Source organism: Astatotilapia calliptera, chromosome 9 (genome assembly GCF_900246225.1).
Source record: "Astatotilapia calliptera chromosome 9, fAstCal1.2, whole genome shotgun sequence".
NCBI classification, from domain to species: domain Eukaryota; kingdom Metazoa; phylum Chordata; class Actinopteri; order Cichliformes; family Cichlidae; genus Astatotilapia; species Astatotilapia calliptera.
Genome location: NC_039310.1, coordinates 23,847,318 through 23,872,683, shown reverse-complemented (window position 1 = coordinate 23,872,683; position 25,366 = coordinate 23,847,318). Strand labels below are relative to the sequence as shown.

Genomic DNA, 25,366 nt, shown 5'->3' with positions numbered 1-25,366 from the left:
TCATGTGGGTTGAAATGTGACATTTTCATATACTTTATTACCTCTTGAGGTGAGTTTGGCTGTAGTTACCAGTGTGAAATAGTTAGTAGTTTGTAAAATTCAGCTTTTAAAGTATCTTATTTAATTCTGTTTGTGAGGCAACCAATGTACTGATGTTTTTAAGGGGGTTTGTTTTGTTTTTGTATTTCCCTTTTCTGTGGATTTTTTTTTTCATTTGACTCAGAGCCATCTGGTCAGATGATTTTGACTGGGTTGTTTAATGTTTGCATCACTTTTTACGCACAACGATGTAAGTAATGGGGGGATTTATATTTTTGCATTAAATCTAATCTTTCCTACATCACAACTTATGCCATAACCTATTGTGAATGTAGCATAATCTCATGTCACTTCAGCCTACAACAACTGTGATTGGCCAGTCTAGTTGCACTGGTGCATTTCCGGCTAGCTCTCCTTCTGCTGCCACTTTTCAAGCTGACTGAAAGAGAGAAGATCAACCTGATGAGCCAAACCTCATTGGCAACTTAAGTTGCAATGGCAAAGTTGCAGAGGAATGCCCGACATACCGCGCGCAAAGCTAAGGGTCTCCCACAAGCAAGGACCTTAGCCACGTGCGTACGCAATGTAGCAGGCTTTACATAGCTTCACCCAGAAGTCCTAAATAGGCTTAAGCAGCCATCAAGTGCATATTTAAGAGTTGTTTTTACAAAATACTGACTTTAGAACCAGTCAAACAAGAACATTTATAACTTCCCTCACTCACTATATCTGCAACCGACAATTGTTGTTTCAGGAAAAGTGATGTTTGCCAGGTAGAAGTGATTAGCCTGTAGACCAATTGCTCTGTGTGTTCTCTGTTGCAACAGAAAGCTAGACAGTCACAGCAAAAGATCTATTTACAGTAGTATGTTGAATCGTTGCAGAGCTGACATAATGCAGTAAGTGATGTTCGTTGTTTGCATTTATAATTGAGCACTGGTGGGTCTGCATTGCTCTATCATCACAAGTGAAACCAGGCTGTTTATATTGGACCTGGACCTGATAAATCAGTTGGGGGAGTTGGCGTTGGGGGTGGGGTGATACTTCAGTACATGTATTTTCACAGCTAAGAAAACAACCAAACAGCATAAGTCCACACAGGCAGACTAATGGTTATTGCATTAGCACTGTGAACTAGCTAGATACAATTACAAAGCTTTGCATTTCAGTTTACAGAGGCTCTCCATGGGAGTCTTCAATAACATATTATGATGGATAAAAAATAAATTTGTGGCTGGCCAACAAACAACATTTTTAAGAATAAAGACTTACATTTAAATTTGTATTAAAAAAATAGAAACATTTCTGAAAGGTAAAAACAAATTCTTGAGACAAAAAGGCAAATTACAAGAAAATCTTGTTTTTAGAACCTTTTTTCCTATTAGATTTCCCAGCTTTTATACTCAAAATATCTAATATGTTCAACCATCGATCCAATCTCTTCTGGTTATCCAGTTCAGGGTTGTGAGGGGCTGGAGCCCTAACCCGGTGCAAGAGGTGAGGTACACCCTGGACAGCTCACCAGCCTGTCACAGGGCTAACACACACAGACAGGCAACCATTCATGTTCGACAATTAAGAATCATCCTGATAATTAATGTCACATTTTCAGTTTGAGTGGGTGTATGAGCTAAATAATACCGATAATATGTTAGATTTACCATTACTCATACATGCCTGTGGAGTCGGTGCAGAAAAACACTGATTGAGAGCTCAATGGGGTGAAAGAAGGACATGACAGGAAAACTATTTGTAAGAAACTAGAGTTGCAGAGGAAAGAAGTCACTATGGGAATTGAGAAAACAGAGAAAGAAAGGGAAAGACAGAGGGGGAGAAAGGGAAAGAGCAATCAAAAGAAAGGCAGTATGAGAAGCAAAAAGGGGGAGAAAAGATTAAACTTTGGATGTAGCTTTGTTAAAAAAGGTGGGGCATCAAAAAGCCCACTGGAGAATACAGGGGAATTCTGTTTGCTTGTGCTGCATTACATTCCCTCTGCAGAATTTATGGGAACAATCTGAAATTTGACTTTTAAAATAAAGCTGCAGAGAAAATAAAGCTGCAGAGAAAAGAGTTTCACATTGAATGAAAAACAAATATTTGAACAGATGGAGAAATTTTTGTGTTGCTTCTCTCGCTGTGTAGTTTCATAAGCATTGCACACTACGCCTCATTCAGATTTCACCCTTCAACAGCTCGCTAAAACACACAACTGAAGAGAAAAGACATACAGGAAAGGGAGAGACAGGCAGAAGAGGGAGGGAAGAAGAGAGGAAGTGAGATAGAGAGGACGATTTGGGATAACAGCCGCTTGGTATGTACACAACCGCTGTGAAGGGAAATAAACACATCCACATTTGAGACAGGCACAGTAAGGAATATCCATGTTGTTTTTATGTCTCTGTACGTCAGGGTTTACGTATCTCTAAATCTACATCAGCGTATGTTTCTGCTTTCTAGAAGTTTGAAGTGTTTCCAGCGGCAACACCCAGCTAGTCGACATGCGGTCAGCTCCCCCCCTCCCTCCTCCACTAAACACCAATAGACTCATCACACGCCCTGGCCCGGAATCAAGCAAATAAACTCCAGTGCAGCGCGATGGGGAGGCCGCAGTGAACCTCGCAGACCTGACTCGAGCTGAATGCAACTTTTTTTCATTCTATCTTTTTTTTTTTTTCTCGAAACATTAAAACAACCAAGCACATGGGACGGATTATCTGTCTGGGTTTCACATGGTTTTTCGATGATGCTATGAGTGTTTTTGAGCGTATGTCGTTTGCTATGATAGTGATCAGTGGTTGTCACATAGCAACATCCACAATTTGAACACATCAGTGAGTAATAATTCCAAAGCCGAATGTTTAGAAGCACAAACACATGCCAAAGTCTTTTATTGCACTCATCCTTCTTAGTTCTCTGCCGCATGCTATTTTATGACATACAGCAAATAACAGATTATTAGGAAATTGAGGAAACATCTCCTTCTGGAAAAGACTGTGTAATATTTTGTAGGATCAAAAGCTAAAATATATAGATGTCATTTAGTGACTCATTTCAGCATTTTATTTATTTCTTTTTGTCAAAGAAAGCCAAGCCATCCACGACTGACTTAAACAGTGGACAATGCCCTCTACTTTATTTTAAAGGGTTGCTTTTAAAATAAACTCAGGTGTGATGTCACTACCAAGTTCCGGCATCCAAGTTCCGAGATATCTGGAATGTGGCGTCAGTCGTTTACCAGGTCCCAAATACAACATTGATATAATCGAGCTGCTAACTGAGGTTACAGAGCATAAGGCCTCAATAATAATAACAATAATAATACATTTTATTTAAAAATCGCGCCTTTGAAAGCACCCAAGGACACTGTACAACAAATAAAAACACAAAAACTGGAAATATACACAATAATAAGAATAACAGATACAAGTTAGGAGCATACAGAGGTTTAAACATAAGCAATTTTAAACAGATGAGTTTTGAGGGTGGACTTAAAAAGAGGGAATGAACTAATATTTCTGAGGTCAGGGGGTAAGGAATTCCAAAGTCGAGGGGCAGAGCAACTAAAAGCCCCGCCCCCCATTGTAATCAGACGAGCGGAAGGAGAGAAAGAGAAGATGAAGATCTGAGGCACCGGGATGGGAAGTTCATCTGTACTAAATCAGAGAGGTATGGTGGAGAGAGAGAATGAATAGCCTTAAATGTATAAAGGATTCTTTTAAAATGGATGCGAAATTTAACCGGGAGCCAGTGTAGCTGCTTCAGGATTGGGGAGATGTGGTGGGTAGAGGAAGTTCTAGTAATAATACGGGCGGCAGAGTTCTGGACACGTTGGAGCTTGTTAATGGATTTTTGTGTAAGGCCAAATAATAGTGAGTTACGGTAATCAATTCGAGACATAACAAGATTATGGACGAGAATGGCAGTGGCATGAGGAGTGAGGAAAGGGCGGAGGCGATTGATTTTACGGAGTTGAAAATATGCTGCACGTGTGACATTATTGATATGTGAATTAAAAAATAATGTGCTATCGAGAATGACACCCAAGCAGAGATGGGCAGTAACGCGTTACTTGTAACGCGTTACTGTAATCTGATTACTTTTTTCAAGTAACGAGTAAAGTAAGGGATTACTATTGCAAAAACGGTAATTAGATTACCGTTACTTTCCCGTAGGAACGCTGCATTACTGCGTTACTAAAACCGTGATTTTTTTGCGAGAATGTCTCACGACAGTGAGGTAAGCGAGTGCGCCGTTAGTGACAACAGCTGTGTGCAGATCAACAATGGATCATATATCGATTGTGGGAGAGAGCATGAGCGTGCAGCGTTTAAAGCGTGGAAGTACTGACCTTACTTTGAGTTTGATTCCATAAAAAGTGACAAAAACATTAGTGTCCATTGTGCGTGGGAAGAAAACTTCTTTTTACAGGGAAAAAAAACCCCTAAACAAGCACCGAGTGCGCTACCACGTAATGGGAAATTCACAGAGAAACTCGCGGATTCTTCAACTGACCGCAGCACACCTGCACCAGGGTAAACCTCCGCCTACCCCAGTCCTGCTTTACAGGTGAAAATAGAGCAAAAGGACCGCTGAGTCTTTGACTTTATTTATTTTCTGCTGTGTTTTACTTGCATCTATTTGAAAGACTGAATGTAAACACAAAAAATATTTTATTTTATGTGCTGGAATGTGCAGAAAATAGGTTTAAATGTTAAACTAATTTATTCAAGTCAGAGAATGTTGCATATAATTACATTTTTGCTTGATGCATAAAGTTAAAAGATTAAAACTGATAAAACAAGTTTTTAAAAAAAGATACTTTTCCATTTGATTACATTTTGTATGATGGATTGTGCAGAAAAAGTAGAATTGGGCTGAAAGATCTATCGCTTTATCACCTATTCAGGTTGTAAATCGTGTTTTTAAAAAGTAACTAAGTAACTAAGTAATTAATTACTTTTGAAAATAAGTAATCAGTAAAGTAACAGGATTACTTTTTTGGGGAAGTAATCAGTAATTAGTTACTGATTACTTTTTTCAAGTAACTTGACCAACACTGCACCCAAGCTTTTCACAGAGGGAGAGATAGGGACCAACGAATTATTGATAGTGAGAGAGAAATCGTTAATTCTGGATAGCAATCGTTTAGTGCCGACCAGGAGAAGTTCTGATTTATTGCTGTTGAGTTTAAGGAAGTTGGAGGAGAACCAGGAATTGAGTTCAGCTAAGCAGAGGGTGAGGGAGGGTGGAGGAAGAGTAGAATCGGGTTTGGTAGAGAGGTAAAGCTGGGTGTCATCGGCATAGCAGTGGAACTGAATGTTATATTTACAAAAAATGTGTCCAAGTGGAAGAAGGTAAATCATGAAAAGGAGGGGCCCGAGGACAGATCCCTGGGGCACCCCAGTAGATAAAGGAGAAGGCTGAGAAGTGAAGGGTTTTAATTGAATGAACTGAGTGCGGTCAGACAGGTATGATTTAAACCAGGCTAATGGAGTATGAGAGAGACCAAGAGAAGCTAATCTGCTAAGAAGAATGGGATGAGATATGGTGTCAAAGGCTGCACTCAAGGAGAATAAGGATGGAGAGGAGACCAGAATCAGCTGCCATAAGAAGATCGTTTGTTATTTTTATAAGAGCAGTTTTAATCCCACAAGCCTACAGACTGGTTGGTGACAACCTGGTCGCTAGGGAAAAATGTATAATCTGGATGCTTCCTGGACCCTGTTGAAAACATTGCTGTGAGTGCTGCGAGAAATGATCAAGTGTGCCATGGAAGAGTATCTGGTTCCACCTGATTCGTATTCTAAGCGATTGGCGAGAGTAATGGGCAAAACAATTATATTGCCTTCCACTAGAGGGCAGTACAACTACCTGCTCTAATTAAATGGGTTGTCAACTGCCAGTAACACAGAAGAAGAGGAAGAAGAAATTACATAATAGTCATGCTTTTATGAGATGACACAGCGCATAATAGCAACAGATAAATATTTGAAATGAAAAAGTAGTCAATCTGGCCTGGGCCCTGGAGAAAATTCCCACCCAGATGAAGGCCCTAGCATGAGTAGTGGTCAGAAAAAAGCTCAAAAAGGTACCGCTGTCTGGTGCGTGGGTAAAATTATCAATATGCTTTTTGTGACATTTTTGTTTGGTAATTTTTCTAATGTGAAATATGTGCCGTGGCTCCAAAAGGTTGGGAACCACTGCATTAACCAGTTTCTAGGCCTATGTGACTGGGACGTAAAAGGACATTTAGTTGCAGATGGAGTACATCTGTGGGACAAGAGACTAACTGGGGGCTAACTGTTCATTATAAAACTCAATTGGAGATGGTTTACCAGACCAGTTCTTTACAAAGACTGAGAAATGCAAGAAATCAAATTTATCAGTACAGTATTTAGCGTCATAGCAAAGTCTGTGGCATTTTAAATATTTTTTTATCCAAACAGTAATATTCAATTGTAGACTAATAAGACCTTACATTTTGAGACTCCACAGACATCCTGATGGGGAGACTGTTATTAGCAAAAAAACTAGACTAGTGTAGACGTTCAACATTACAGCTTATTACGAAACTAACTAAAGTTAGAATTTAACATAATTTTTAAAGCCTAGTTTTTGCTAAATGACTTTTTTTTTCCACCCACGTGTAAAATTTAAACAAGCTTCTGATACAAACAGTCCCAACAACTCTGCATTTGAGAGGAAGTCGTTACAATAAATTTGAGTCCTGTTGTCCACACCAGTATAGTGTTCAGCGTCTTGCCTCAACATAGATTATCTGGTGACACACATAACCAACCCTATAATTAACTGCCGGTCTCCTCCACCATTTGAACACAGTCAGCTTTTATCATTCAAATATCTAGCTCCATGTCGAGAAGCAATTTCTCAGTCAGCTTAAAAGCGTTTTACCTTTGCTTCTTTCATCTTATTCAGCTTCTTACTGGCTCTAAAACAGGACCATCAAAGGCTGCTCTGTCTGTCACGATAGCGAGAAGTGTTTAAACACGTCAACAAGAAATCAAATCCACAAACAAACACAAGCATGCGGCAGCTTCAAAAAACACTTTCAGATTGGTGCATTACAATGATTGCTGTTCATCAAATCAATGTCAGACCTCGGATAGAAACACATAATAGGCAATTTCTACTACTATTCCTACAACTGGTAATAATAGTAATAATAATAAGAAGAAGAAATTGCCTTTAAGTATGTAACTACAGTCTAAGAACCCACAACATCAATATTTTATAAGTCATTATGTGCTTATTGTAGAGGCCTCACAGGGAGGTCCCTGATGTCCCTGATATCATACATCTAGGACCCTTCAGCATCATCAACACTGCCCTCTGAGACACAAAAAGGAATTTAGTATGAGGAGCTAAGAGGCTTCCTGCTCCGCAGGAGAGAGGCTCTCAAGACCAGAATCATTATTCTTCATCTAGTGAGTTTTAACAGGAATTGCTCTAATGCACTTGAGCTAAATTCACACAAAGAAATTAAAGTTCATAAACTATAATACTGCCATGCAAAGAATGTGCAGACACTTACTCCCTAAGGGGTTTCCTTTTGCCAAAGCGAAGACCCCACGTGCGTGTTAAATACTTGGAGGCCTGCTTTAAATGAGGATGGATAAGCATGTAGTGGTTAAACTGGGTAGGGAGGGGGTAGCATGAGGAATGTGACACCACGAGCAAAGAGAGATGATGAAGGTCGCTTGCAGGAATCTCACAATTTCCCACTGAGAGGCATTTAAGAGTCATATTTATAAAAAGCCTAACCCTGGATTTTTCACTTTCTCTTTCCGCTCATGCCTTAATGGTTTACTGAAACACGTCTGGCAAGGCTTTAGGGTCACTGCAAGCTAAACAAACATCTAATTGTGGTTATCTTCTCAAATTTCCATGTTTACTTCAGTTTAAAAATACACAACTTTGTTTTTAAAAGGAAATCTTAGATGAGTAAATACAGAAGACTAAATAAACTGATGTCTTAGAAAAACACAGATATGTGCAGCAATAAAAATGCTTTGGATTATTTCTTTAAGAGTGCGCTGTAGCTGTCCTGTCTGTGTGTAACAATAGGAGTCCATGTAAACAAGCATTGTGTTTCTATATACAGACAAGGCCTGCTTAGGAAGGCTTTTGATGAAGAGCAGCAGAGCGACCCTCCTGCATTCATGCTGGGCTGCAGACGTGAGCAGCATACTGAGGGACTGGAATGACAAGCCGGATGCTCCAAGGAATGCTGAGGCCTTGCCAAGCCAACGGCACATGCAGCTCTGACTGCCCCTCTAAAGAGTGAGGGCTTGAAATGCAAAAGTGCAGCACAAAGCCACCCTACTGCCACACAGCGTGCAGGAAAGACACCTTCGCCTTTAACGTGTTGTTTTTCTAAATGTTTTACAACCACTCCTGGGTGAAAACTGTGCTTTTATAAGGCACTCAATGAGATTCAACTCCTAGTGTTAATGTGATGCTCTAACAAAGACTTGAAAATGCATTAATTCTATCCACGCAAAGCAAGAACACATTAGAGTAATGGACTGTCAATCCTAATTAGATAATCATTCAAGGGGGCTTGTGATGGAGAGCTGCAAGGAAATGGTTTGTGTGCATCTCCCTCATGCAACACCTGAGGTCCAGCTCACAGTGCACATCTAATGCATGCAGAATTTGATAATATACTCTCTGACTTACCTCTGCTGCCATTTTCTTCATCCTGGTAGAGGAAAGAAAAAAGAGAAAATAAGCATCAGCATTTTCCCCTGTTGATTATTTCTTAATATTCTTTTATATTGGCATATATCTCCACTGCATTTCATTCGGAGAAGCCAAGAAAGACTCTGTAAACACAAATGCAGATCATTTCTCATGTCAATCATCAATACCCATCCTATGCTAAATATTAGCCTATATCTAATATGCTAATATGCTTTCGTGAGAATTCAGCTTATAAATACAGTTTTGTGTAATGAAGCACAGAGCTGAATACCACCATACGATGGTGCCTTTTTGTTTTTGTTCTGTGATGCTAAAATGGAAATGTGTACACAGACATCATGTGGGTTGTGGGGAACACAAGTGTAGCATCAAACTGTGGTTGTTGGACTTATAGCAGGTGCTCGGAAAACTTCAACGTATCACCACACCCCATGTTTACTCACAAACGTTTCCAAAAATGAAAGTAACAAAAATGAACTACTTGTGAAGCACAAAAACGCTGGCAAATCTTACTATGATAGACTCAAGAGCTGAGAAACCAAAGTAAGCGTGCAGGTACGTCTTACGCTGTGTGCACGGTCGAAGCATTTCCTTTTCTGAAGTTTTAGGTGAGGGACTACAGTGATTGCCAATGAAAGTGAAGATTACAACAACAATCTCTTAAACAGTTTAGACTAAAGGAAACACATTTCATAGCCATGCTTGTGTTTTTCCACTTATTTAACACATAAAACTGTTATTTCCTTCAGAGCCCACACACTTCTGCTTTAATCCACCTCCGCTCTGTGACACACATGTTCTGCATGTACCCTCTAAGTCACCCTGCTCTCCCAAGGCTTTGCTTAAGACGGCCTGACCCTCTTCAAACTAACTCCAATATCCTCACATTGCGATTAGTCAAGAACTCGAATCCAAGACTCTAAAAGTAATTACAATGAGAAGAAGTGATGGATGTACAGGCATGAGCTCCTTTTTAACTGTCCTCTTGTCGGCTAAGGTTATGTAATAGAAGAGCTCGTTATGGTCAAATGTAATGTTTCATTCTGAATGCTTTTTCACTGAGCTAAAAGGAAGAGAAATCTTGCAAAACAGCTTGTAATTCTTTACACCAACATAACTAAAAGAACAGAGAGAAAAGTGCTAATTGCCAAGTGTGGGAGACGACATTAGTGCCTCGAGTTTTCTTTCTAATGCCAGCTCCATATTGAAAATGTTACAGCAAGATCACAGAAAAAACAAGTAGACCCAGACTGGACTTGAAAGTGCCCGAAACAACACTGTGATACCCAAGAAGACCTCTGGGAGAATCTATCTATCTCTCTGGTTTCATAAAAGTCTGAAAATCCTAACTGTCGTGCCACAGTTTCTCTTTCAACATGCAGAACCGAAGCCAAAAGCTATAAACAGAACATGCTATGCTGACTTTGTAGGAAATCCTTCTGTGCAAAAACAAGAGGTTGTCAAAATAGACTTCAGAGGAAAGTAAACGCAACTTATCCAGAATTATCACTTACAAAAACTAATAAGAGGCATGCTATGATAAGCTTTGAGTGAACTGACTCAAAACATCGGCACATTTTCCCATTAAAGGAGACCTATGTGTGCAGCCAGAGCCCTTTACCCCATGTTAGTCTGTGCCCATTCAGAGCCGGAAGCACTGCAACGACTGGATTAATACCAAAGGGCAGATTGGTCCTGATGTTATCTAGAGGATGGCTGGCAGAGTTCCTAGGTGGGATCAAAGAAGTGAGGCATGGCTAAAACCCGTGCTGTTGAACATAACTAACACTACACAGGAATATTAACATTAGAGTTTAACTAAAACACAGTGAGGTTGGTGTCTGTGATGGCGGAGCTTCCAGTTTTCCATAACGCTCTTACAAAAGCAGATGCCGAACTGCAAACTAATTCCAAGCAGCTCTTTGACTTTTGTCCACACTTTAAAAGTGGCAAAAGTTTGTATGAAAGATATGTGCTTTATTTTTAGCATGCCATTTCTGGACACTGTTTTTCACATTTTTATTTTAGACACTGTCGTTACATTTATAAATCCAATAAATCTTTTCCTCTTAACACAGTTGGAACACTTTTATGGCTTGGATAAAGAAAATAATCAACAACTTTCAGGAGAATAACAAAAATGTTACATTTTTATTAATTTGATTATTTTTTAAAAAAGAACAAGATTAGCCCTCTGAGGTTTAAGTCATCGTATTTGGCACCTCTAACTTTAACCCTTAATCTATATTTTGGAGAAGGCCAGAGCAGACGTTTTGGAGGGAAAATATGACATTTTTTATCTGTGCCAGTTAAAAAAAGACTTGGGAGAATCTTTTAATATGACCTGAGTTGGGCTTCATGGAGTTTTTAATAGTATCCAGGTCCTGTGGCTGCAAAACAAGCTTAAATCATCACCTCTCCACCTCTGTGCTTGACAGTTGGTATGGGGCATTTGTGTTAATATGTTGTCGTTGGTTTTCCCCAAACGCGGAGCTCTGTCTCCACATTGTTCAAGAGGTCTTGTGGTCTCCTCAGAAGCAAATTTGCAAACCTAAGCTGTGCCATGTTCTCTTTAGAGAGAAGAGGTTTTCTTCTGGCCACTTCCAAACAATCCATACTTGTTCAGTGTGCTGTCCAAAGTGAGCCCTACAGAGTCTGACATGCAGCTTTAGGGTTTTTTGTAGTTTCTCTGAGCATTGGGGTGAATATGTCGGGACGTCCAATCTTGGGAAAATTTGCTAACTGTATTAAATGTTGAATTTCTATCCTACATCTGTAGGTTTCTCTCTATAGAATGATGGACTTCAAATTGTATGGAAATGGCCTCATAAGCCTTCCCAGGTTGGTGAGCAGCAAAGGTTTATTCTTTAAAATTAGTTTTTAAGATGTCTTTCTCTCTCAGCACTGTGTTTACACACCTGAATACTCCTGGCAGCTACTTATTGCACCTTCCACATAAAACTGCATTTTGGCTTGGCAGGGTGTGATACATCCTGTAGTGTTGTTCTTCTGATGTTGTAATACCATAAATTTAAGATTTGCTGGGAATCGCATATTTTTTTCTTATCTACTAATATGTAAAACTTTTGAATTTAAAGAGAATGTGCTATCATTTGCATATATGACTGTGTTAAAACAAACCCAGCTGCTTTTTCTTGGCAGTTAAAAGAACTGGGATTATGTATTTTTCTAGTCTCACGCAAATTTGATGATCACTAATCAGTGTGGCTACCATAAAGCTATTTAACGTAAAAGAAAGATAAAAAAAAGACTAATAAAAGGATGAAAACACTGAAGTTGAAGTTCCTCCAAGTATAAAACTTTAAAAATGTCTTTAATATCAATATTGTCCAATAAAATGTGGATGCAGTATAACAGAAGCTAAAACAAAGTCTAAAAGATCTCCTGAATGTTTATATATGAAACCAAGTTTAACATGCCTCAAAAATACCAAAGGCCTGATATCAGATCCCCAAGTTTGATCAACCAATAACCTTTTATGGAGGCATCTTTATTTTAAATTAAGTGAGATCCTTCTTCGGTTGGTTGTATTGGGAGTTTTTTTTTTAATATATTAATGTCACCAGAGAGGTCAGAGATATTCATTGACCTTTAGTGAGTTGTGGACGGCAGACTCAGGCGGGTAGACGATAAAGTGTCGCAGTGTGAAGCCGAAGCCCTGGGATGTCCGGCGCAGGCGAAGCGTCTTGGGCCCCGGCCAGGAAAAAGGCTCGTCGTCCACTCCGGGAGAAGCGGCGGCTGACGCCTCGCTCTGATCCCGCCCATCCTTCTGCTTGGCCTGAAAAGAGGAAAAACAAACAGGAACTTGAGTGTTTATCTTCAGAACAGAAAGTGCAGGTGGAAGCCGGACATAAATACTAGAAAGGAGGTCTTTAAAACATTAGCTTGACGTTTTACAAACTAATTTTCTAGTGTTAGGTTAATGATATGGTTTCACTTTCTTCTTAAAATAAGAATTTGCTCGGTAGCTGACGTCAGCACCACTGGTTTCGCTTTTTTCCGAGGTCGTTAATGAGCTGTTTACTTATTCCAGCCAATCACTACAAAGGTGGCTTAAAGGAAGAGGAACTAAAACAGCTTATTTCAAACAGTTAATGAGCTGAGGGGATGCACCACTAATAGAAAACTAGACTAGTAGAGTGCAAAAATAAAAACAGGCACGAATTAGGATAATAGGTTCCCGTTAAATGTCTAAGATTGTAAGTATAGCTTGACTGAGAATTTGTTTTTAACATGAAAACTAAACAAAAAAAATTGCATAATTGATCATAACCTCACCCCTAAAAATGAGTGGAAATCCCTGCTGCAGATGTTGTTCTGCATTATCAGATATGAAATCTGCTATTTCAGAGTCAGAACAAACTAAGAGCCACATAAAAGAGCACTCACTCCGCTAACAACACCCCTGATAATTGTGTAAAGCAAAGTGGTTTTTGGTCAAACAAAGAGAAGTGTGTTTTTACTTTTAAAAAAAACTGCCCATGGCTATGCACAGATCTTATTCATCAACTTGATGTAAAAACACGAGAAATCCCTTGTTGGCGATTCTTCACAGGTATCACAGAGGAGCAGGTTGTTCCAGCTGAATAACACCGGGTCATTTTGTGGTTTCAGAAACAGGAAGATAGAGTCAACAAGAGGGTTCACTGTTAGTTCAGTGTGTTTTCATGTTAAGTAATACTTCATAAATAACTGCCACCTGAAAAAAGAGCTGTTGAATATCTTTCTTTGTTCCTCTCATCACAAACACTTTGGAAGATTAACACCATCGCAGTGGATGATTAACATTCAGTAAATCTGTAATATAACATCTGTGGGAAGTCAAACAGCTACATATTTTTATGATTACTTCCACCAAAGCACCTGAAGCTCGTAAGGGGATTATTTTGGTTTTGTTTTATGGACTTTTCTAAACTTTGACTTCACTGACATTTTGCACTCCAGCTCAAAATGTCTCAAATATAAAATTATCAATACGATCTGCCAAAATGGTGAGAAATTCATCAAACTCTGTGAAAGCTGTTGATTAAGACCTCATTTCGGGCACATGTTTTTGTTTAAAACAGTTGAAATTCTGACTAAAAACAGTAAAAAGATTTTGTTCTTGGGTTGTGGTTAATGTCAGAGATCACAGTATCTGTCAAAATAATCAGGACTGTCATTTAAGCCTTTTTCTGCTTCCTCAACCTCCACACAGCCATACAGTACATATGGCTTCAGTTATTGCACATTCGGGGCTTTGCAGGGCTATTTGACATACTTGCGTGATGACAGACTTATCTTCTACATACCAACTGTGACTAGCACAAGATTAAAAAAAAACCCCAAAACAACCTTTTTAAATGCTGGCAGCTCTCATGTTGCGTAACATTACAGTTATGCCTACGTAACACAACACATGTGGCACATGAGCTGCAAAACTCTCACTTTAATCGTTGTATAAGGGGGGGAAAAAAGAAAGTGTAGCCGAGATGATAACACAGTGCGTCACTGACTGCACACCATGCTCATTTTCTGAAGATGAAAATTAAAACTGTATGTGCAGAAAGGCTGTGTGGTTGTTCATATCTGGGCTTATAGATCTAGGGTTGCATGTTGATGAAATGTGATCGGTTTGTGAGCCAATACATTTTTCAAGAGCATTATGTGGAAAAAAAGGAGATATGCATGTATATAGATGAACATAACATACAGCAAAGTCCTAAAAACTATTAAACATTATTAGCTTTAATAGTGCATTATTAGTTAGTATCATTGTTATTATTAGTTAATTACTCAATAATTAGTAATCTGTTGCGATTCCTTAACCATTCCTAAACTTTTGGACTATTAAGTGAAACTAAGTTTTTGGAGCACTGAGAATATTACTGGGAAAATTTGAGTAGTATTCACTTGTTTTCCAATTTCGACTCAATTGAAACCAAAGTAGCGACTAAGTATATCACACGGTGTTTGGCTGAATCGATACTGTGTTCATAATGAATAGCCACATTACAGGAAGGAAATAAGGCTTAATTATCTTACTGCCATCTGTTCATGCTGCAACATTGCTGGAACTTCTAATGTTATTTCTAATCTACAAGAGAAGTCTATCTGATATAAAATCATTTCGTCTGATGCAAGAGTTTTTGTAAGAATTCTTGGATGCACAGCTGTAGAAAAACTTTATTTACATGCCCACATAGCAAAATAACCATTGAGGACTGAAGAAGATTTGGTGGCAGAAAGTACCACAACATACTGGAGGGGTGAAGTAATTTATTTCTCATCTAATACGAGCCGCAGACTGGATTTAGGTGTTAGACTGATTGAAGACTGCCTCCATCAAAAAAAAACAAAGGAGATGGAGGTCCATCATTCTCCTCATCCTTCCACTGAAAGAGATGCAGACACCCGGAGTGGGTGCAACTCTGTTGCTCTGTCTCCTCATGATGAGACAGGACACAGGGAAAGAGCTGAACACCATGAGCGATCAGCCTTTCATCTTTCAAATTTTCCCACAATACCATTAATAAAGTACTGATGGAGGAGGAAATAGCCGCACTTTTGAGTAAAAGAGTACAAATGAGCTTCTCTTCCAATGCTTGGTGTGTTAAAATCAACTACGAAGCATTAAATCACAAGTAATGATCTTTTGCTTAGTCCAAAGTAAATTTTCAAACTATTTTTGTAACCTTTACAACAGTACTAACATTGCACCTTGTTCAAGCAATAGGAAATATTTTATCGTCTCAATCACAGCGACTCAGTATGACGGCATAAGCGATCTTTCCTTGTGCTGTCTGAGCAGCGAGACTCCTGTCACATCCATCACCAAAGTAACGATGGAGCTGAACCACTGCACCACAGGGAGTGCGTTAGCGGTTACTGCTAACACTACCATAGTCGTTCCAGGATGCGGGAGCCTGCCAAGAGTTTCAGCCTCAACCCAGATCTCTCCACAGGCTCTTCTCCTACCAAAATACGGCTTAGGTATGGATCCAAAACAAAGACATTGTTTCTCTGGTTCCTCTTTCCTCTCTCCTGCCTGTCTGCCTGGGAGCAGCACATGTAGAAACCTCCAGAGAGTGGGATGGGTGTGGGCCTAATGGTATGACTGGTGAAATCACCACCAATATCCAGTGGTGTGGAGCTGGATGTAAGCCACAGTCCATAATGTAACCAGAGGAGAAGAGGGAAAAGAGCTGACGCAGTGCAACTCAGCTGTTTGTTTTGATTTCGTGTTTAAAATTTAAATTCGCATTATGCAATAGTTGAGCTATTAGGCTTAAATGCCTATGGCAAAGCTTTATTTTTCTTACTACTGAATTATAGAAAAAAGAGAAGCAGGATAGAAGGGAAACTATTACTGTCTAGATATTTGAAATGTATAATGCTATAAATCTTTTCTAAACAAGCTCACAATTACCTGATAAATACTAATCAATTATGCATGCAATCTGTTCATCAAAACACTCACCATTATGTGCACGCTGAGGGCTTGCTGCAGGCTCTGGTACCATATGGCAACACAGACATCAAAGTACATTTCCAAACCTGTTCCCGCTTCTTTATGTATATGCAGTTTGACCAAATCTAAATGGCATTACTTGTGGACTCAGTTTTCTTTCCTTTTCTTAAAAAAAGTGTGTGAGTCACACTCTGCAGCTTTCATACTGTCTTCGTTTTCTTTCCAAACTTCTCTCCCCACAGGCTCTAACATTAGTAATCCTTATTCACTCTATCATAGGAAAATATGCCTTTAATTCCCTAATTTGGCAGCGCAACGGTTGACTTCATTTCACTAAGGTTTAGCCCACTCCACAGAAAATAAAGAATGGCTGCTGTCATGGTTATATTTAAGAAAATAATCGTGAAAATATGAGGTGCAGATGGAACCAAAAACAATATTGTCCCCTGACAATGTCATTCTGAATCTACCCTAGGGACCAATAACAATAAACGAAACCTAACCCAAACACACAGAGACACACTCACATTACCAGAGATATCGGTCAGTGAAACAGGACTACCCTGCTGTTGGGGAGCAGGATGACGCACACAAAATTCCTCAGACAGTACAACAAAGTGTAGCTGCCCCTAACCTCTCCTCCCCGCTCAGATGCTTCCTATGTAAACCTATATGCCTCTGCCAGATATGCCTTAAACACATTTTTTAGGGAGTTTGGTTATCCCCCAGCGCCTCAAAACTCGAGCACAGCTCCACTCTTCACAATCTCAAATTGCCAAGATGCTCTCCAGGATGCTCTCATGCACATGTACACCCACTCCTTACCCGAGATCGGACGCAGTTCTTCCTGGAGGCTTCTCGAAGCCGAGCCCAGGACACGTTGCGGTTGGGACTGGTGAGCCCCAGTTCCACTTCGCCCCAGTAGGCTCTGGCCAAAAGCTGGAACCAAAGACAGTATGGCTCTGACAAGCAGCCATCCACACCCGCTAGTCGAGCCCAAGGGCATCCTCCGGAAGATGGGGAAGGAGAGAGAGAACAACAACCCTGGGATTTCACATCCACATCCCGTAGATCAGGGTGATCCTTCAGGTGAGCTGGCTTACAGCCTGGAGGGAGCCCGTTCCTCTGGGCCAGCATGGCATAGCCAAGACCGAATAGATGAAAACTGCCTTCAAAAAATGCCCCTGTTTGTGTGTCTTTTCTTCTGGATATTCTACTTCAAGTTTCTGGCAAAGCTCATTTTGCTGCGTCTCTCTTCCTCAGTCTGTTCTGGTCTCAGTCTGGGGAAACAAGGCTGTTCCTATAAGCGTCCAAGAGATACATGATGTTTCCAGTCAGCCGAGAGGAGAGCACAGCGGCTGAGCGCACTGCAGAGAGCCCAGGCCGACTAACTGACGCACCCACCCACTTACCACACAAAACTCTCCTTGAAGTATGCACACACACACAGACACACACACACTTTCAGGCAGCCTGAAGTGAATTCTCCTCCTTTCCAGTCCCCTTCATCTCTCTCTCTCTCACTCTTCTCTCCCACAGCAAACCCCCTTAAAACTTTTAGTTGTGCGCTTGCCAACTCGCGCATGCACCAACACGTGCCGAGGGCAATCAATAAATCATAAGAACAAATAAAAGGAGAAAACAAAAGGCGCACACAAGTCAAAGGAAAGAAAAAATGTTCTCAAATTTAAAGTTTCTGAAAGTTTTTCAAGTTATCTGACAGGAAAAATGAACAACTTCATCTTTGGAAGGAGGCAAGTGGGCCTAAGGCAGATAAGGAAATATATATAGTCCAGAGAAATCTATAACCCACAAAAATGTACTAATAATAATCCACCCACCTTTACATGCCTGCAGCTCATCTGGCAACTACAAAGAGCTGATGCCTGGGTGGCACACACGGTGGTCGGAGAGAATACCAGAAGTTGCACAAACACACGGTGACTGCTGCATATTTCCCCTTTATTTATTTGCTTATTTAACAGAAACCATACAGTTAAGCAGAGCTACAAAGCGAACGTTAATCTGCAGCATGTCCCTGTTAGGCTTCTGGCCACATTTTGCCTACAATCTGGCTGAGTTAGCAGCTGTTGTCCAAAGCCAAAAGACAGATGCCGGAATAAAGTTAATAGAGTTTAAGATTTTCAGGGATTGTTCATACACAGCCAAGACTAAGAAAAAAACCTGTCTGAACCACAGTGTTTACTGCAGTCTTAAGCCTAAGCCTTAGGCTCAGTGTTTACTAGTACAAGTGCTGACCATCTTTAATAAGAGCATCCACTGTTACAACAGGAAATAATAGGAGGTGATGTGTGAAAGTATAACAGGTGTCTTTAGAAAACCTTTTTAATGTGGTGTTTCTGTTGCTACTATTCCATGAATAAAGAAACAGAACCTGAGGAAACAGAGTGAGCAAGTGTCATTTCTAAAATTCCCTTTTATCTGACTTCTCCGACTGCTGAAATAATCAGATGAACTTTAGAATTAATTTATATACTGAACAAAAAGCATGGATCTCTTTCCCATCTGTTATTATATAGCTTTCAACTCATTCCAGGAAATGGGCAGCAAGAGGTTTGTGGGATTCTTAGATCACTTTACAGCGTTAGCATTGTAGCTGCTTCCTCCTGAAAAGTGTGGGGAAAGACAGCAGGGGAATTAGATGCACTCAGATTAGACTGGAATTCAACCAGGGACTGTCGGGTAGTCTCGTAATCCATTATTACTTCACGTGACGTCTTGGAAGTAGCAAGTCATTGAGAACATCTGTGAGGCACCTTTAGCACAATAAATAAAGGCGTGCAGACAAAACAAATCCCACAAAAACACAATTTGAGGTCTTACATGTCACAGAAGGTTATCTACCTTCACCTGTGACGTCTTCTGCATGCACACTCTGGTATTTTAAACTCTGTCTGCAGACACGAGGGGACACAACTGGTACAAGAACCACTAACTGCATTTGAGCTTTTCAACATTAGTTGCGTTCCATAAAACCCCCAAATAACCTTGAGCATGACAGCGATACCCCGCCTCTTTGCCCAGAACAATTTGTTCTCAATTAGACCCTCAAACTCTGCAACCCTACAGCCAACGCCTTCATACGTCCCCAAGGGAACACCTCTCAAATCCTTCCACCTCTCAAGCTCCACAGAGGCTCAGCAACTGCCTTTTATTTTAGGAGCAGTGAGATGTCTGGGATGACCTCAGCTCTCATACCTTTTAGTAAATCTCTCCGGAAGAGAGCACGGCCCAAACATCAACTTAATATTTAATCACATTTTTCATCCAAGCACTCTCTGGAGCATTTGTGCCGCTTTAACAGCAACTTCAGGATTCCGATGTTCAATGGGTGCGCTTTACACAAAGTGGTGCCATCTTTAATAGCCCGGCGTGTCTCCAGAGTGAGGCATTATGACTGGACAAATTAGCAGTTCACTTCTAGCAACAGCTAATGCATATCAGTGAACAGCCGGCGTGGTGTGTAAAGTCGTTTAGAATGAGAGAGAAAATGTAAATACAGGCCTATTTTGATTCTGAGGAATATTTGCCATCCGAGACAGCAGCGACCATGAAAACAACATCAGGAACCCAGTCGTGGAATGTTCCTTCTCCGCGTTTGGTTATGAGCATCTTGTTACCACATTCACTCGGCTCGATATAGCATGTGGTATGCTGTATGGAAAAGACAGCAAAAATAGAAGTCGCCAAACACAGGCAGCTGAGACACTTGACTTGAGGAAGCCAAAACAAGGATTAAGTCTCACAAGAATGGTTATGTACAAGATGCATACAGTGTGTTACACACATGGGGGGTAAGTCATGAGGTACCGCTTGTGTCTCAAGGCAAACAAGACTTCTTACCTCTATTAATGCATTTAAGGATGTTATAGGGTTTCAAACCACATCATATGTATCGGAATTCCTGTAAATCTAAAACACATGATAAGAAAAATGAATTTGTGTTGGCTGGGAATTACGCTTGGTGCCAAGCAAACAGAAAGAACCAGACACGCCAAACAGAAATATTATGCCGTTACCCCGGCAATATACCTGACCACAACAATGCCATCCACTGGAAACGGGTGTTCTCAGTGTGATTTCATGGTTTGTGTGTGTCCGTGATCAAGAGGAACAGCAACTAGTGCTGATTTGAGGCTTGACGCTGGCTGTCCGTCTCATTTCTCCTGATGTCTTTTAATGTTACCACTCACAGAAGGTGATGATTTGCCACAAACTGGACCTAAAGGGGTCATGTGTTACAGCCGTGCATGATTCACAGTTAAAAGAATAATTCTTATCTCTCCTTTACTAGGCTTTGGTGCAGCCCCTGCATTCCTCCACTGAAATAATCCATTTTAGCTGTCTAAATAACTACATAATTGTTCTCTTTGTGTGTTTTTGTGCAGTTATGGTAACAGATTCTCTTTTCCAGCCTCAGGAAGTTACTTTATTTTTTTCAACTTTTGCAGAGTTTAGCAGTTGAGTTGAAATCGGTGAATGTGAGTGTAAAAATAGGATGTCATGTTTAAGGATATTATTAAGTATACATGGCAACTTTCATACATCTTAATAATTACAACAGTGTCCTTTTACATGCTTTCTTTCCCATCCTGTTCATTTTGATCAGCACTTGCTTTGCTTTTTTTTGTTTTCTTTTTGTTTTGGATGTTAGTTTGTTTTTTGCAAACAATTTCTACATGGATGGTCCAAAAATTAATTAATTGATTAATTGTCTTGGTGCTGGTTTAGCTCATTGCGTGGAGTAGGCAACCACATGCCATACGACTGAGAGTGGCCAGCCCAGGTTCGAATCAGACCTACGGCCCTTTACCGCATCTCTGCCCTCACCTTTCTATCCTTTCTAAACTGTGTCTATCAAATAAAGCTGAAATAAAATCAACTTCATCTTTCTAGCACTTTTTTGCGTCTTGAGCTATGAAAACTGTTTGTTTATCATTTCCTTTGACTTTCTTTGATGTTAAAAATCATCATTTTCTTCACATTGGACTTAAAAGGGATCTGATATGCAAATTTCTAGCTAAATGTTTTTATTGAACTCAGTTCAAGTAGCTTTACATGATTTATAGTTACAGTTATAAATACTTACCGTGAACCTCAGTGCAAGCTGTTTTAGTTCCTCTCCCTTTTATCAAACTTTTGTTTGACTGTCTCCCACTTGCAAACAAAACGTCTTAACGGTAGGTGGGTGGGGTTTCTAAGGTCACGCCCAGAGCTGTGTGACTGACTCGACCACAGAGAATATCTGCCTTTATTGTCTTCATGCAGAGCCAAGAGTATAATAAACGGCCTCCTCAAAATGAGTGTTTACTGTCTCACAGGGATTATTTGCACATACACCTAACTCAGCATTTGAAATTTTGGTTATCTTCAATATGAGCGTGCAGCATTATAATCAAATATTTGACAGAAAATAAGGAAGACCATAATAGGTACAACTTTTTATATGGATATAAAAGTTTGACACAGGAGTAGTAAAAACTTTAAAAAGTACTGAGTTGTGGATTTGGCTTTGGGGTTTTTTTTATTATTATTAGGGGAAATTGGATTGTAGGCTGAAATATTCACAGCTTCTGGGATAATTCAGGGCATATTAGTGAATTACCATAATTGCTGCAAGGACTGTGTCTACAGAGACATTTCATGGCAACATTCATCGGGCGGCCAACCAAAGAAAAAATCTATTCAGAAAAAAAAAACTAATTCAGTGTTTTCCATGTTTGTGTAGTTGTAACTTAACTGTATAAAATACACTAAGCTCAAACCTTTGCAGTCTAATACTACAAAAAAAAAAAAACATTAATGCTACAAGGCCTTAAAGACTCAAGTCTTTCTCAGGCTTTTGTGTAGCGCACAGCCTATGTTTTTGTTAGTTTATAAAGAAAGTGAAATAAAATAAATGTCATTAACTTTAAATAAAAAACACTAAATAAACTTCATAAAATGTCATGAAATCTGAAAAACTGTCAACCTTATCGTGTCTTTCAGACAGCCAAAAAACCAAAAGTATTCAGTTTATTAAACAGAGAAGAGCTGCAACAGGTTAATGGGGCGCTGCCCATGTTCAAACACATAATAAAACAGCTCTTTAACACCAACCACGAAAATACTTTGAAGAAATTTATGAGACAACACAAATGTGTAAATTGTCCAATGCTGTCAACCCAAGAAAAGCAGTAACAACAACTCGAGCCTGGACCAGCTGAGAGAAACAACCTGAGGCCAGTCACGGATGGTTGTGAAATTCTATCAGTGGGTGTGGAGGGTGGCACTGTGAAAAACTGACCATCAGACAGAGGGTTTACTGATTGTTGCTGGTCACTGCCCTTGTTGTTGCCTAAACCCAACACACTGCAGTTTGGACTTGCAGAGTTGTTGCCCATTCATGAACTCCATGCAGCCATCCATTACACAGAAAAAAAGACTAGTTCTGGTCATATTTTTAACCAGTCTGGTGTTGTTGCTTAATCTAAAACCCGTTCTGAAACAAAACAAAAGGCTAGTCCTAAAATTGGTACCATGAAACTAATGAGTAAGTATATTTTGTCCATTTTGGTTATCCACCCATGAAAACTGCTATGACTTCTATAGAGTTTGAAATGTTTGGTTCAAAGATCTTTCCACAGTCATATCCTCTAAAAATAAATAAATAAATAATAACTCTGCATTGTTGTGGCACACTTGTGACATGTTAGTGTCAGAGTTCACTCTGGATTGTATTTTGACAGATTTTGACAGCTGTAGTCATCTATAGCTTTGCATGTTTGCAGAGTACCATCTAATCTAATCATCTAATGCCATCTTGGGCTGGTTCTCAAAAAGCACCAAAACTGGATCTAGTGCTGGTGTTGTGTTGCTGAGAAGACTGGCACAAGATGTTACGACTAAAGCAAGAGCTTTGCTGTTATTTTGACAACTGTGAGCGGCGTTAAGCCCAGTCTCTGCTACATAATGCTCAGCTCTACACATTCCTGAAATGCTGCGGTGTTCTAAAAGGACAAAAACTGGCTCACCATTGGCAGTGGCACCATACTGGTGAAAATTAGGTACTGGAGTCTCCCCTGCTGATAATTCTACAAATGGCCTTGTGGTGTCACACAACATCACTTGTAAGGCCAAAGACAACTTAAAGACTGCAGCTGTGGTGAAATAAAGGCATAGATGAAGAAACAACCAAGCGTTTTAGGGACTAGTGTGGGATTTTTAAAGACCACTTATGAGTCTTTAAGATGAAATCACATTAGTGACATGCTTATACACTAGACCAGACCAGATCAAGTCCAGTTTGGATTTCTGGATTTGGATAGCCTAAAACAAGCTGGAGCTCGTCCTGTTCTTTTACTTGTAAAGGAATAAGCTAGCTCTTACAACAGAAATATCCTCAAAATCTAACAGCCAAAGTTGTGTTTCGTCAGTTGTTAAACTCATATCAGATGTTTATATTTCTAAGGGACACAACACAATGGAAACGAATTGCTGCTTCATTTTAATCCACTCAAATCTTGGAGTCTCGGATTTATTAGATGATTATCTGCAGCTCTTATTTGTATAACAAAGGAGAAAAGGCCTGTGGTCTGTGCGCAGCTGACAGGATCTCTGGATGGGGATTAAAGACACAAGGCACCGACCAGGCTCCAAAAACTACAATAAGTAATTTTGAAGTCTCCAATTAGTGTGTGTATGTGTGCGTGTTACCCATTATGTATCTGTGGCTGTGAATGTGTGTGTTTTTGTGTCTGTGTGTGGTGCAGAGAGCCAGAAAAAAAGAGAAAGTCTTGCAGGAGGATTAGGCTCGATTCAGGGGTAGCTTTTCAAGACTCCTGGCGGGTGTAAGATCTAATCTGGACATGCTGCATCTGGGATCCGCGCGGTATGGCTTACTGTAACAAAGGACTGGCTAATGAGGGACAGGGGACAGACTGCACCCACACTGTTGCACACCCATAAAGCCCTTCTTCATAATGCTCTCAGAGGGGTACAGAAGGGGTATGAACCCTGCAAGTTACTACTGTGGGGAAGTAACAGGCTGCTGAGCTGATCAGGCAGATATCCAAGCAGACTGAGCTTGTTTTAAGCTCAGTTAAGTACCCAAATCTGAGTGTATGAGGCCATGATTGTTTATAAGGGGTTATAATATAATTTTAGTGCACTCTATCTGCCAGGGAGGACAGAGTTTGGGTGTACATGCACAACCAGCCTCTTTCTCCTGGAGGGAAGGGATAGTAAATAAAGACAAAGCAAGAAAGTCAGGGAAGCTGTTGCAGTTAGAAATAGTATAAACAGTGTCTTTAAAGCAGTAAAAATCAGAAATACTTTAGTGAGTTAAATAAGAACATACAATAGGAGAAGCTTGCACAAAAACATAAATAAGCGTCTTTTTATTGCTTAAGTTTGTGTTCACATACATCAATAGATGCATCTTGTTAATCTTTGTTTCCTTGTTTGCCATGGTAACGCCTCACTTCTACCTACTTCCTATCAAAAAACATTACGTGTGAATTTGAGCTTACTGACATGATAAATACCTGGCAATTCATGTCCATGACTGCTAAAAAGCTGATACATTTGCAATCGATTTTCAAAAGTCAAAAGCCTCAAGCTAAAAAATCCTCTACCAACACAACAGCGGACTTTTCTCCTGCATGCTTTGGTCATGAGGAGGATGTTAGCACAAGCTTTCTTTCTTTTCATGTTAAAAAGCATCCAACTCAAACATAAGCCATGATGCAACATCTCAAAATCTACCAGTCCAAGTCCCTGTGAGTCATGCCCACGACATATTTATGAACCACTGCATTGCTTCTCTTCCACTGGCAAAAACAATTATCAAAATCCACAGTTTGCTATGGAGACCATCTGTGTGGAGCAGAGAAGAAATTGCATGACAGCCTCAAACTTCCAGGAAAGAAAAAAAAAACCAGGGGATTTCCTTCAGGTCGGCTGCAGTGAGAAGTATGTGTTGGACACTCACGGAAAAACTAACAGTTGAAGACAAAAGCCTGGGTCCAGGAGGAGGAGGAGGAGGGTGGCAGGGGTGTGGGTGGGGGGGTTTGCATAAGCTTGGTGTATTAGCAAGCTCCCCTGTGAAGGAGCCCTGCCTGATCTGGACAA

General features: G+C 40.1%; 1 protein-coding gene across 6 annotated transcripts in view; it reads right to left on the bottom strand.

The window, feature by feature from the left end:
* The window catches only part of arhgap21a (Rho GTPase activating protein 21a), a 100,397-nt gene that overhangs the window by 38,870 nt on the left and 36,161 nt on the right, over nt 1–25,366 (bottom strand). For 3 of the 6 annotated variants that reach the window (XM_026180094.1, XM_026180096.1, XM_026180093.1), the window contains 2 exons: nt 12,374–12,562; nt 8,740–8,761 (listed from right to left, as the gene is read on the bottom strand). In XM_026180094.1, coding sequence (XP_026035879.1) covers nt 8,740–8,761; nt 12,374–12,562 — 211 coding nt within the window. Of the gene's footprint in view, nt 1–8,739; nt 8,762–12,373; nt 12,563–17,059; nt 17,660–25,366 lie in introns of those variants that run through there. The other 3 variants (XM_026180090.1, XM_026180091.1, XM_026180092.1) reach the window with 2 other exon arrangements.